At 32.0% G+C, this 13576-nt stretch overlaps 4 protein-coding genes across 10 annotated transcripts; 1 reads left to right on the top strand and 3 right to left on the bottom strand.

Moving 5' to 3' along the window:
• Positions 1–2: 2 nt before the first annotated feature.
• Positions 3–4219, bottom strand: LOC128390326 (paired box protein Pax-2a-like). Of its 5 annotated transcripts, none has more exons than XM_053350035.1 (5): positions 4089–4219; positions 3634–3831; positions 2443–2621; positions 1158–1352; positions 3–1077 (listed from the first exon to the last, which is right to left on the bottom strand). In XM_053350035.1, exons 3-5 carry the CDS (start codon positions 2453–2455, stop codon positions 161–163), a joined length of 1125 nt encoding a protein of 374 aa, XP_053206010.1. In that variant the 5' UTR covers positions 2456–2621; positions 3634–3831; positions 4089–4219; the 3' UTR covers positions 3–160. The 5 variants fall into 5 exon arrangements, with proteins under 5 accessions (XP_053206010.1, XP_053206011.1, XP_053206007.1 ...); XM_053350036.1 differs by lacking the exon at positions 2443–2621 and adding an exon at positions 1450–1509; XM_053350032.1 differs by lacking the exon at positions 2443–2621.
• A 701-nt stretch (positions 4220–4920) lies between these two features.
• Positions 4921–8234, top strand: LOC128390334 (aquaporin-3-like). 3 transcript variants are annotated; one of them, XM_053350045.1, is made up of 6 exons: positions 4921–5372; positions 6274–6469; positions 6529–6652; positions 7079–7320; positions 7637–7845; positions 7907–8234. In XM_053350045.1, the coding sequence occupies exons 2-6, from the start codon at positions 6350–6352 to the stop codon at positions 8139–8141; spliced, it is 930 nt and encodes a 309-aa protein (XP_053206020.1). In that variant the 5' UTR covers positions 4921–5372; positions 6274–6349; the 3' UTR covers positions 8142–8234. The 3 variants fall into 3 exon arrangements, with proteins under 3 accessions (XP_053206020.1, XP_053206021.1, XP_053206019.1); XM_053350044.1 differs by lacking the exon at positions 4921–5372 and adding an exon at positions 5600–6077; XM_053350046.1 differs by lacking the exons at positions 6274–6469; positions 6529–6652.
• Positions 8235–8300: 66 nt separating this feature from the next.
• LOC128390317 (carboxylesterase 4A-like) lies at positions 8301–12135 on the bottom strand. The gene is given in 11 exon segments (XM_053350019.1): positions 8301–8582; positions 8747–9075; positions 9150–9436; positions 9518–9690; positions 9693–9701; positions 9768–9930; positions 9991–10181; positions 10264–10449; positions 10521–10671; positions 10778–10918; positions 11003–12135. Coding segments are annotated over 11 exon segments (2097 nt in total). The 5' UTR covers positions 11288–12135; the 3' UTR covers positions 8301–8400.
• A 142-nt stretch (positions 12136–12277) lies between these two features.
• On the bottom strand, positions 12278–13361 carry LOC128390342 (proteasome subunit alpha type-6-like). The gene is made up of 2 exons (XM_053350054.1): positions 12744–13361; positions 12278–12643 (listed from the first exon to the last, which is right to left on the bottom strand). Exons 1-2 carry the CDS (start codon positions 13231–13233, stop codon positions 12399–12401), a joined length of 735 nt encoding a protein of 244 aa, XP_053206029.1. The 5' UTR covers positions 13234–13361; the 3' UTR covers positions 12278–12398.
• Positions 13362–13576: the final 215 nt, after the last annotated feature.

Raw genomic sequence — 13576 nt, 5'->3', positions numbered from 1 at the left:
TATAAGTTTAAAAGATTTTATTTTTGAACTTAACATAATGTACACAATTTACGATGGGAAAGGTAATATAGTTAACATAAATGGAGAATTACAAATTTCACTCTAGATTCTAAATTCTGATTTTCCTCATCCTTCCTAATGTTTAATTGCAATGTTTAAATTACTTTGGATTCCAGAAAGATGTTGGTGTAATTGGGACATTCTCATTGGATTCCCTGTTAATCGGATGAATTTGATAATAGTGATTAACTAACCAAGTTGTTGCTGTTGTTGCCGCTGCTGCTGCGGCCACAGTTATCGGTTCAACATTCATGTTCCCAACACAATAATCAACTTGATCATCATCACTTTTGAGTATATCATCAATATTGAATGAAGTGAATTTCCTCCGTTTCTTTGGTTGATTAAAACTACAATTTCTAAATTCACATACTCGTTTAGAATCACTACCTTTAACCTCTGTTCCACCATGACCATGATCTTGATTCCCATTCCCGTCTCCTTGTCCTCCTCCTCCTCTTCCTCCTTCTCTCTCAGATCCTTGTTGAACATTCAAAAGATGCTGATAATCAGTTGATGATAATCGAACCGGTGAAACATTAACTATTCGTGATATCGAAGATGAAGATGAGATTGAAGATGAGGATGAAGATGATGAAGAAGCTGCTGTATTCATAGTTACATGTTTATTAGATGAAACAACAGTTGAATTCCAGTCAAATGAATTAGATGAAGATGAGATTACATGATTAAATGAATTTACACCACATCCAGAACTTATTCCAGTCCCATTTGAACCCGTAAAGGTAACATTGTTTCCAGAATTTGAACCATAAGTTTCTCGACTTTCAGTTCCAGTTCTGATGATACGATTAATCGATGAAATTGATGGTACACTCAGATTAATATCTTGATTGTAACTATTTGAATCACCAGATCTTGATTGTAAAATTTCACGACGAAGTAAATCCCGAATCTCCCATGCAAAGAGAGCGGGATTTTCCTGCTTTAACTTCAATATTTTCTTGACAATATTTGGAGTTGTTACATGTTTAGGTTTAGAACCTCCAATTGAACCTAATCAACAACAATCGTAATTAACATCACAGAACCAATGAATTCACTAATAACAATTGAAAGAACGAGAAATTTGTTACCTGGTTTGATTGATCCAGTTTCATAAAATCGAGTCAATATCTTGGAAACGCATCCATGGGAGACCAATAATTGTCGGGAAATATCACAAGGTCTTACTCCCATTAAGGCCAGTTCAATTATCCGTTGACGAACATGTAATGGTAATGGACGACCATTAACAAATAGTCCACCCAATTGATTGATTCCAGCTTGTCCTGTATAAGTGAATCACCAAGAAAAAAAAGTGTCAACAATAAACAAAACTGGACAATCAACAACAACAAAAAAATGACAAGAAAAATTAACTTTTACTTTTCCTGATTCTTGTATTAATACAGCAAATTGTTTCCCTCTCTCATTGTTTATGGTTAACTTAATCCAATTTGATAAAGTAACACTGATTAGCTTTAATCATTTTACAGCTATTTAGTTGTGTGTATGCAATCAATTGACCACAACAACATAATCATAACAATAATCATAATCAAATCTAATAAAAAATCATCTTTAATGATCAACTTGTAATCATAAATAAAATGAATCTTATTTAGGGTTATCATTGAAACGGAAAAGCTAAATTGTTACTAAATCATGTTCCATTTGAGAGATTAGCTTATGAGTTACAATCAACATTTTAATCGCGATTATTTTTTATTAATCATCTAAAAGAAAAAAATTCAATCCTAAGAATAATATGATTCAGATTCGGTTGATGATTAACTTGAAATCGTAATGAGAATCATGAAAGTAAAGGTTGATTAGCATTCGAATTGATTTCATGTTGGAACTTTTTTCTTCCAAGCCAATTCGATATCATATGAAATCAGTTAATCATCTCCATTTAGTAATAATTTTTTTTTCTATTCTCTTTTCTTCATGATAATAGGAATAGTTCCAAGTTCTATAGGTTATATCATGAAGATTCACTCCCAGTTATTATATAACTTGGAATTGAATCTATAACTTAATACATTCACTCAGCATTTCCACTTGACAATAAGTTTCAATTGTTTCAACAATCAACTGAACAATTTACATCAACCTTACTGATAGTTAATTAAGTCTATCTAAATTATATTAAACTATCAATCAATACATGAGATATTCATTCAACGAAACTTCAATTTCGATCTCAAAAAAAAAATTATCTAAATGAGTTGAGAAATTACAACTAACCAAGGAAAAATAATTAATCAATGAAACTAAATCAAGAATCAGAGCAAATTTGAATCAGTGATAATTAGCTAATTACAGAGAAAGAAGCTTAATAGACAATCAATAAATTAAATAGATTGAAAATCTTACCCGTATGTGGCATTGATAATATTAGATTTAGATGATTGGAAGATTGAAGATGTAAATAATTAAGACAATTAGGTTAATTGTTAAGGTGAATGAAAACGAGATTAGACAATTTTTAGATGATTTTGATGAGAAATTGTTACTTATCCGATGTGGAAAGAAAGTGAAAATGTTCAACTGATCTAATGAAAAGAGGATGCGGAAGGTCAAGTGTTAAGGTGAAAAGTGAGTTAACTTTGATGCGGAAAAAAAGTTATTTCCTATACGGTGATACACCGAGGGAGCAAGTGATGAAATGGATGATGAAGGAGGAGAGAGAGAGGAAATAAAGAAAGAGAATGATAAAGATGAGGATGAAGATGAAGATGAAGATGTATGCGTAAAGCGGATCAAAGGTGTATCCTATAAGCAGATCGAAAGTGTAGCGCATCCGCATCACTTTAACTCTATCACCTTCATCATTTATTCCTCTTTCATCATCATCATCATTTTCTATCGTAAAAAAATCATCATCATCTTTGCAGATTATTGACCGTACGAAAGAGGGAGGAGGATGAAAAGAAAAGCTCAACATCATCATCATCATAATCTCATCATTTTAACTCCCAGTCAATCAAATTCCTATTATCTTGTTATTAGAAGTTGTGAATTAAACGATGAACTGAATTTACATTTACAATATTAATCAGAGATTTTCTTTGGATGATTAAAACATTGATACATTTGATATTTTTTTGGTCAATTTCAAGAATCTAATAATCGATATTTTAAAAAGAAAGTGTTGTTTTTGGATTAACTTGATTTTGTTGTTGAACTTTTTTTCCTTGTTGATTAACTTAAATCACGCAAATTTGGTACTGGTATTGGTGATATAATCACGATAAAGGGATTAAAGGGATTAATAAGCATACCGAGAAAAAAGTAAATCATCTCTTGTCTTTTCCTCTGTTCAAAGTTAATACATGTGATGAGAAATGATCAACATTTACCTTGTCAAAGGTGAGCAAATCCAAAATTGATCAACATAAACTAATCTATGGACTAAATTGACATGCAATCGTTTTATAAATGCTAATGTTTCATATGATGATGATGATGATAATGATCAGGAACCACACACATCACACGACATAAATACTCAGGGTGGCGAAAATGTTGACAGTTAAGTTATCATATTAAGTGTAAGTATCTCACCTGCTTCCGAGAACATCTCATGATATTCACCTGCCTTCAAATTCATCCAATGGATGAATTTCATTCATGTTCAATTATCACCTAATTCCTTGGCCATGGAACCAATTCCATCATCATCATTACCAAATGAAAAAGTGAGAACGAAAAAAAAATCCAGAGAGAGAAGTAAACAAAATGGCGACTAACCATTGCGAAGAACTAAAGTTGGAAAACAAAGAGAAAGATGAAAATTCCAATTGAATGTCTCATGTAAATGAGAAAAGAACAAAAAAATCAAAGATAAATAGAGAAGAAAATTGAATTATCACAATGACAAAGTGTCTCCAGTGAATAATTGGGTTAATCTTTTTCTCTTCTTCTCCAAAAGGAGAAGAAAAAAAATGGAGACTTAAAGTCGTTAGAATAGAAAATGGAAAAAAAAGAGAAATTGATGAGAAAAAGAAAAAGATACTTACAATTATGATGATTTTATCTTTATCATTGTGATGATTTAGAAGGTTAATTAAATTTAACTGTTGATCGAAGCATAACCATGTTGATGGAGAAAGTGGTAGATAAAAAAGTGATCATTTTCAATTTGTTTTTCTATTACAATTCGTTTGATTTGGTGACACAATCGATGTTGGTGTTAAGTGAAACCATTGAGACCAACAAGTTACCATTTTCCAGTTGACTTGCTTTCCATTTCAACCATAACTATCGCAACTGTACAGACATTTACAGTTTAACAGAAAAGAAGATGAAGAAGAAAAATACTTCTAATATTGTGAAAAGTGTCTCCAGATACCTATAAATCTCATCATCATCATCATCATCAGAATTGTTATCATCTTTATCCATCACCACCAGTTAACTGAATATGAACCAGAGGAATCATCATCTTCATCTTATTCACTTATTGAAAACCATGGATGGTTAGGAGTTTAACTGGAATATCCAATTGGGTGCAATTTATCATCTTCCCTTTTCTCTCTCTCTCTCTCTCTCTGTGATGATGATGATGATGATTGTTAAAATATTACAATAGACAATGTTTACCACCATCATCAACTGTTATCCCTCTGACTTTATCTCTCTCACTTTGTCATTGTGTTACACTTGAAGGTTAAATGTCCTCATCATCAGGATCATCAGTGTCATCATCATATCTCTCGCCTATTCCAATGAATAAATTAATTCAACTATGTGATGACTATTATATCTCAATCAACAGATATAAACAGAAATTGAGAAAGATGAGATTTGTTGTTGAGAGAAATTAACAAAACAATCAACAATCACAATTGAAAAGGAGAGAGAGAGAGAGACTAACATAATGATCCGTCGCGTGTTTCCCGAAATTGCCAGTAAATAGCCTCTTGGGAGGATAAATGGACAACAACTGATTGTTGATGGGAAATTTTATCCAAATAGGTAATCATGTTTCACGGCTTAATGATTGCTCTTTGATTAAGTTGATCATCATCAACACCAAAGTGTTTTTTTTATGTGTGTAAAGAAAAAGCAAAAAGGCAAAAAATCAACAAGATCAATCAAGGTGACGAATGGAAAATCCTTAACGTGAGACCGAGATGATTATGATGATGATAAATTAATTATCAACCATTTGAGATGATGAATAAAAAATCATCGCAAAAAAATTGGATTAGCTAACCACTAATCCGATTAATCAAATTTGAACATAAAAATTATGTTTGTATCCTCAAACCACTTGAAAGGAAATCAATTTATATCCTTAGGTAAGTTTCGTACTAATTATTGTTGATTGTCTCCAATTGTAATAATTAGAGATAAAATCAACAGAATTAAATGTAAATTACAATTGGGATGAGATAAAAATTAACTTCTCGTGACAAGTTGACAATTAATCACTTTTGTTTTAATATTTAAATTGTGATTTGATCACTTTCATCATCAATTTGATCCTTTCAATGTCTCACAATTTGATCACGATTAACTCATATTACCAATCAATTGAGTTAATCCTTTGATTTTACTGTTTTAATTGACATTTGTAAATTTCAACATTAAGGTGATTTTAATTGTCTTTTAGGTCTTTTTTTTGTCAACAATTAAGTCAGAACTTGAAATTTATTTCCTCTGTTTATGTGATATAAATAAACTACGAAAAGTGTAATAATAACACAAGAATATGATGTAACCACCTCATAGGGAATTACATCATGTTTTCAGTTCTGTGATTTGCTCAGTAAATATGAACTTTTTGAATAACTGAAATTCACATTGTATCAGTTAACTGTTGACGTTGAGAAACAAAATTAATTCTAATTGTGCCAATTAACAATCAATTTTAATTCACTTCTTTCAAGAAGATCATCTTGTCTTATGTGTTGTGACAAAACAACAACTTCCATTAATTTGTTTACATTTTAATTCCTTCGAAACAATTTAGATGAATTTCTGACAACAATTAAGTTCCCAGCGTGAGTTGTGTCTAATTTTCACCATTTCTTAACTTATTCACAAATTAATTGAATGATTAAATTGTTAGAAAGTCCAACAATCAAGAAAAAAAGACAATGAAAGTTAATCAAGGATTCGATTAGTGTTACAATTACAATTACAATTTCCGAATTTTAATTTTAATTTGATTCTTTTCTTTGCTTCTAATCCAATTAGGTTTACAATCTCCTCCTCATCATTATCATTATGTTTACCTTTTTGAGACTAATTAACAAAGATTAACAATCAACTAATGGCTAAATTAAAGTCCCAATTGATGTTCGGGGCTTTGGTCCCTGTGTTCAAAAATTGGCATTCTAATCAAATGTTTCGTGAATTTTTAGCTGAATTAACTGGAACATTTATTTTATTGGTAAGTTGATTTGATTTAATTGTCAAGCTTAAAATTAACATTCTAATTGTGACAATCAGATCTTTGGATTTGCTTGTCATGTTGTTTACAAAGCGAGACACGAAACTATGGACACATTTGCTGCCGCTTTTTGCTTCGGAGTCGGAGGTTTGATCGGCATTTCTGCCTCTCTCGATGTCTCAGGTAATAATTAGTTGATTGTCGTTGGATTAAATTTCACAATTAACAGGAAAATCTAGTCACACACACTTTTGCGAGCTAATTTGCAGGACAAACACAATTCAACAATTACGAGACCTGATTAATTGTCCACCGAGTGATTGAAAATCATCTAAACCTCAAAACCTGATAGATTATTGATTAGATTTATTGTTGACTGTTAACTAGATTCTATTGATTAATTTAGTCAATAATTTAGGTGACAATTGACATAAATATCTTTCTCATTAATATGCTAATAATACCTAAAAAAATTTTCTCTCTCTCGGTTGATTATTATCGAGAATTGTTATTTTCTAATTAATGTGTTAATCTTTTTCTTCTTCTTCTTCTTCTTTTGTTGTGATCATTATTGATTATTGATTGGATAATTAATCGATTACATTTAAGGTGCTCATCTTAATCCTGCAGTTTCAACAGCAATGGCCTCAATCGGACGATTACCCTGGAAAAAGGTTCCTTACTATTTTGCCGCTCAGTATATCGCAGCCTTTTTAGCGGCATTAGTGACCTGGCTCATTTACGGTGATGTCGTTAATGAATTTGATCCTGGTTTCACTCAGAATGGCTCCTCGGTTTATACCACTTTCCCTGGTGAAGGAGTTTCCCTCACCGCTGCTTTAACAGATCAGGTAATCATAACAACAATCAGTTAATCATTTTCGGAAGTCATTTATTTATTTTTATCAAAAGGAACAATTGAATTTAAACATTAGACCAAAACTAAAGAGATTTCAATTAGTGAAAAATTTAATTTAGAGCCACAATCAACCATCATAACTAATACAATTAACTTTGTATTCGTGAGGTCAATCAACTTGTATTATCTCAAGTTTCATCAGCTTATTTTGTTAATTACTCTTTTAGAATTCAATAGATTGTAACGGTAAATTAATAACGGGAATTCGATATTCATCTTTTTCTTTTTTCTAATCCACAATTTATCAGATTCTTTGTACTGGATTACTGACCTTCGCTATCCTTGCCGCCGATGGACCTAAATTAGCTCGATCAATTCACCCGCTTTACTTTACTCTAGTTATCACTGGAATCGTAATTGCTTTTAATTACAATGCAGGAGCCATTTTGAATCCCGCTCGAGATCTTGGCCCAAGGGTATTCGCTTCAGTTGCTGGCTATGGAATGGAAGTATTCAAGTAAGAACAATTTAATTGCAACGATTAAATGGTACTAATCAATTTTCCAAACTTTTCTCAGGCCACTTTCAACTAACTATTGGTGGTTGGTCGCTGTAATTGGACCTCATGTAGGAGGATTGATTGGTGTTTGGTATTACATTTTATTCATCGATCCGAATGTTGTTTATGAACCAGAATCGTTGAACAATCAAATTAATCTAAATCAGACCAATATAACTAATGTAATGTTGACAACATCAGCTAATCGATTAACTCTTCCAGAGAAAACTCATCCCAACATAGAATCATCATAATAATAATTAATTTTAATCAACCAGTTTTACGATAAAATCTACAATTAGTCAGATATACAATTTCTTTTTATTAAACTTAATTATTTCTTTTCATTTCAATTGCTATTAACAGTTAGATTTATTGTGAAAATTATTTAATCAAATCAATAAATGACTACATGTAATTTTATATCATATATATAAAAAGTGATTTGAATTTTATTGTAAATTGATCATATAATGTACAGTTTTGGACAATTTAATTCGTTCAACACCTTAATTATTTGTCAAGATCACCACTTGATCCAACTGATGACGATTCGGGAATTGAATCAAAGTGATTTGGAGTATTAAAGACAATCGGGGAACTGATGAACATTGAAGATATCGTTGGATTGCTTCGTGGTAGGAATCGATTCCGTCCAAAATAGTCATTCCAAATGGTTTTACTTATATCAGGTTCTAATGGAGTAAATTGAGTTGATTGAAAAAGAAAAGAAATTAGTAAAACAATTTAATTTGATAGAATGAAAGAAAGGAAAATTTATATTATTGGCAAAGAGTTTTTAATTTAATACAATGTCTCTAATAAAGGCCAGAAGAGCCGGTGGAAATGTGACTCGAACCATTCTCTAATGCCGCTCTGAAATTGGCCGTTTTCCTTTGGTAAAATAGTATCGATAACAATAAGATGACCATAATCAGAAGCGAAAGACTAACACCAATCATGGTCCAAGCAAGAGTTTTATACAAGGGACGAGCTTGACGAATACGAGCTAAGACGTGAGGATTAATTCCGGATAAGTTTTTCAAATTTTTCGACCAAAATTCTGCTTCTTTTGTCTTGAGAAAACTAATATTTCCCATCGATTCACCGATAATCAATGCTCTTGGATTGTTAATATCAAATTTATCCCAACGAGGATACTCTTGGGTCACCATTCGAGGAGCGTAACTTTAATATAAGAGAAAAGAGAAAAATTTCATCAACATGAAACAAAATTAACGAAAAATATCAAATCAATTTACCCGAACTTGGCAAAATCTGTCCATAGAGAGGTGATTCTCTGAGAAACTTTCTTATCCCGGAAAGGTTGATTTCGACGAGTTCCTAATTTCATGTCAAAAAGATAGAGTAGTTCATCGCCATGAGAAGGACCAGTGTCCATTGGTAGTAAAGCTTTCGAGATGATTAACTCAACCATACTGTTTTGTCCTCGATAATCAAACTTGTAAAGATAAACGGGTAAGTTTAATTCTCGTAAGAAACGAATAGTTTCATCGATACAGCTGATGAATAAAGCATCGGTGGTCAACTGTTAATCCAAATGGAAAATGGACAAAAGAAAAGGTTAATGGGCATTAGGTTAATCTCTCAATGAAATTTTACTACTGACGTTTATAAATCTCGTGGCTACTTGAGTTAAATTGAATGGATCCATTTTATTGAAATATTCATAGTATATTAATGGTGAGACTCGATCTTTTGATCTTCCTTTAAATGGTGTACAGCAATCAAGAAATTGTGAAGTTAATTTCTCATGAGATTTTCCACTTTCCTCCCTAAAACTTGTTCGATAACTGTTGATGGAGAAATGATACTTGTTAATTTATGTAGAATTTAATTACTGTAATTGAATCTCTTACCTGGATAAAAGAAAAGTGTTTCTTGAGTATTATAACCAATCAAAGTTGGAACTCTATTGATTATTCCGCTGGTTAACAATTGCCATGGATCTTGAGGTAAGAAACGATTAGTGGTTCCCTTTTCCACTACGGGTACTGGTTTGATTGGATATTCACCTAGAATCTGAATGAAAGAAAAGTATAAGAATCAATTGTCAAGAATAAATTGATTTTCGATACTCACTTTACCGTTATTTTGAGCACGAAGTAAATCAAGTGTTGGTACAACTCTTAGACAGTCGACTAATGTTTCACGAGGAGCAACTGGACATCTTAATCTTTGACCAATTTGAACTGCATAATCCCATGGATCTGATTGTAATGCCCAATCACAAAGACCAGAACCACTTTCCATTATCGCTTTGTGAAATAAACCTATCAGATTGATTGAATTAATAAGGAAAATACAACAGCAATTAATAGATCGATTCATGAAAACTCATTGACTAGAGATTACCTTTCGATAAAGGTGATAAAAGGTGAAAGAAAACAGAAGCAGCTCCAGCCCCTTGTCCGAAAATGGTGACACTATTTGGATCACCAGCGAAACTTTCAATGTTATTCTTAATCCATTGGAGAACAAGCAATTGATCATATAATCCCCAATTGCCTGGAGCACTTTCGTCATCTGAACTCATGAAACCTTCAATAAGAAAAGGAAAACAACAACTATTAAAAGCAAATCGACGAATAAAAGTTAAGTTATCAACTTACCTAATAATCCAATTCGATGATTAAAAGTGACCAAAACAATTCCCTTGTCCATAATTTTCTGTGGTCCATAAAGTGCACTGTCTCCCGTTTCGAAAGTTCCAGCGCCAATGAAAACCATCACAGGATAGAGAAAATTATTAAATGGTGTTTTCTAAATGAGAGAAAACAATTAACCAAACAAACCACAATTAAACCCAATATAAACACGTTACGAATGAAATTAAAGCTGAAAATCAACATTGAGAAAACAATCAAACCTCAACACTCGGAGTGTAAACATTAAGGTAAAGACAATCTTCATTTCCGATATCGACACCACGAGAATCCCACTGAGGGCATCCTTCCTTGTAGGTCCAAGCATCGGCTAATCCAGACCAACCAGAGTGTGGAACTGGTTGCTATTAGAATTAGAAGAACAGAAAATTAATCCAATGACACAAAATAACAATTCGATTGGACGAAAAAAGCAAGAGATTAATCACCTTGAACCTTAACGGTCCAATCGGAGGTTTAGCATAAGGAATTCCAAGAAAACCGAAAAACTCTTTATCATCTTCCGTTCTCATGGGTCGACCTCTTAGAATTCCCTGAGTGAGGGTCACCTGTGGGTAGAACGATTGATTCCGAGAACAGGGGACCAGCCATGTGAGAACAATTAACACAATTAGAAAAAGTAGAAACAATTTAGATTGTAATTGATCCTTTAGGTGATCAGAAAAAGAAGATGAATTAATATGAAAAGGACATTTAAATGAATCCAATCTCATGGTCTTAAAGGTAACTCTTAATTACAATATGAAAATGAACCAAATCATTTGATTGAAACAAAAAAAATTAACTCATATTATCAATGAATATTGAGTAAATTAAGATGGCGACAATTTTGGTGACATTATGGTTACAATTTAGAAAAGTAAAAGTTGATTGTTGCTGATGAAAGACAGAAATCTCTCCAAATGAATATCATCATTTGATTGAATTTTTTTCATCTCTTTCCAAGGGCTGGACTTGATTGTCTTCTTCTTCCTTTTATCTTCCTTTAATTGTGATCAAATTGATGACACACAAAAGATTCTCTCTCTCTCTCTCTCGTCTCTGCTTCTCTTTTACAAACTTTTTTTCTGTTCTCACCCAATAACCAACACCGAAAGATACGCAAGGACAATCAACGAACCATGTTGTTAAATGCGAAACAGAAAATATTGAATGAATTAAATTATTACAATATAATGATGATGGTGATGAATTGACTATATAATTGCTTCCAGAATCATGATGAGCTTCAAGTTGAGTAACAAAAATCAACAATAACAGCAACAACAGGTAACAATGATGCTAAATATGAATATACATAAAAGGATCACTCAACCAAACTTCCGTAATCAAAAATGGCAAAGGATAATTTTGTTCAATTCTGATTTTTTTTTCATCAGCTGATGTCCAACTATCAAAGGTAATTTATTTCCAATGGTGTTTTCTTTTCTGGTTCAAATCAATTTAACTTGTTGAATAACAGGAAATATACATTAATTGTTTCTCTGATTTTTCCTCCTTCCTATGTGTTCACCTTTGTTGATGTTTTTGTTGATTTTTGATCTAAAGATTAGCAGAAAATGTTGATACAATAAGTTAACTTGTCGATTCTAAATTTTGTACTTTTCTTTTTTTTGCTTATTATTAGTCCGTTAAAATTTTGTTCTCGCGTCTTGTTAACCCGAAACTTGATCTTGAAAATGAAAATATAATAACTGGTTCGATGACAAATAACCAAATCTCTCTTGAAAGATTGAATTTATTGGCTTTCGGTAAATCTTTTCTTGATTGCCAGGAAAAAGTATATAAAAGACAAAATTTAATTTCTTCTTCTAGTTAGGATGGTTAATCTTTCTCAGCAACTGCTGTAAGATGGGCTTCAATTTCCGATTCAGTTAAGATGGTAAATTTTTCACTTTCATCGATAACCCCAACTTCAAGTTCACTTGATTTGAAATCAATTCCTAAAGACGTTGAAAGAGCAGCCATTGCCAATCTAATGGTTGCATCTGCATCATGATCTGTTTTCTTTTTAAGTTTCTTCTCTAGATAATTGGAGACCTCGACAGATTTAACACCAACAGCACATCCTAAATACAAAGAGAATAGAGAACAGAAAATATACAATTAGAATTAGATCTCAAAGAAGAAGACAAAATCGGGGAAAAAAAGAAGAAGCAAATTTTTTACCTTTGTATCCACAATAATATCCAGCAGGATCAGTTTTATAAAGAAGAGGTTGCCCATCCTCATAAGAGATGAAAATACAACTAGTACCCAAGGGTCTCATCTCAGCATTTTGTGTATATACTTGGGCAATATCAGCCATTCGTTTGGTCAACAATTCTACCGGAATATCATAACCATATTGATATTTAAAGTTAGCAGCCTCATATCGAGCTCGTTGAGCTTGAGATTGAGAATCAGGTACAAGACCAGTGATAACACAGCCAATGTGAGGTGTTATACGATAAAGTGAACTAACACTGGTTGGATCCAACAATTTATCAGGAATCTTTTTCTGTGTAACCACTACAACATTATTCTTACCTTTAAGACCAACCGATGTAACACCCGATTGATTAATAGCCTTAAAAGCATATTCAACTTGATACAATCGACCTTCCGGTGAGAAGATTGTAATATGACGATCAAAACCTGCACTACTTGTTCGTGCCATGACAGTTAGAGAACAAAGTTGATCACAATTAACTGATAGAAAGTAAAGAGAAAATCAAACAATTAAATGATTAGAAAAAAATTAATTAATCTTTTACTTAATAAACTCTCAAAATTCATTAAACAAAAATCAACAATCTCATGACTCAGCGGAAAACATGCGCACAAAGAAAAGCGCCAAATTCGAATACCAATTAACCATAAAGAAAGAAAAAAATTCCAATAATCATTTAAATCCAATTAATTAATTAATCAATTCAGATCACAGTTCGTCGTTTGTTGAAGATAAGATTTTTTTTTAATTTATTTTATTTTTGTTTAGACTTTTGCTTTGTATGATTTTA

Source organism: Panonychus citri, unplaced genomic scaffold, assembly GCF_014898815.1.
Source record: "Panonychus citri isolate SS breed McGregor unplaced genomic scaffold, ASM1489881v1 Contig00118, whole genome shotgun sequence".
Lineage (NCBI taxonomy): Eukaryota > Metazoa > Arthropoda > Arachnida > Trombidiformes > Tetranychidae > Panonychus > Panonychus citri.
Note: the sequence above shows the minus strand (reverse complement) of the source record. Positions and strands in the feature narration are given on the sequence as shown.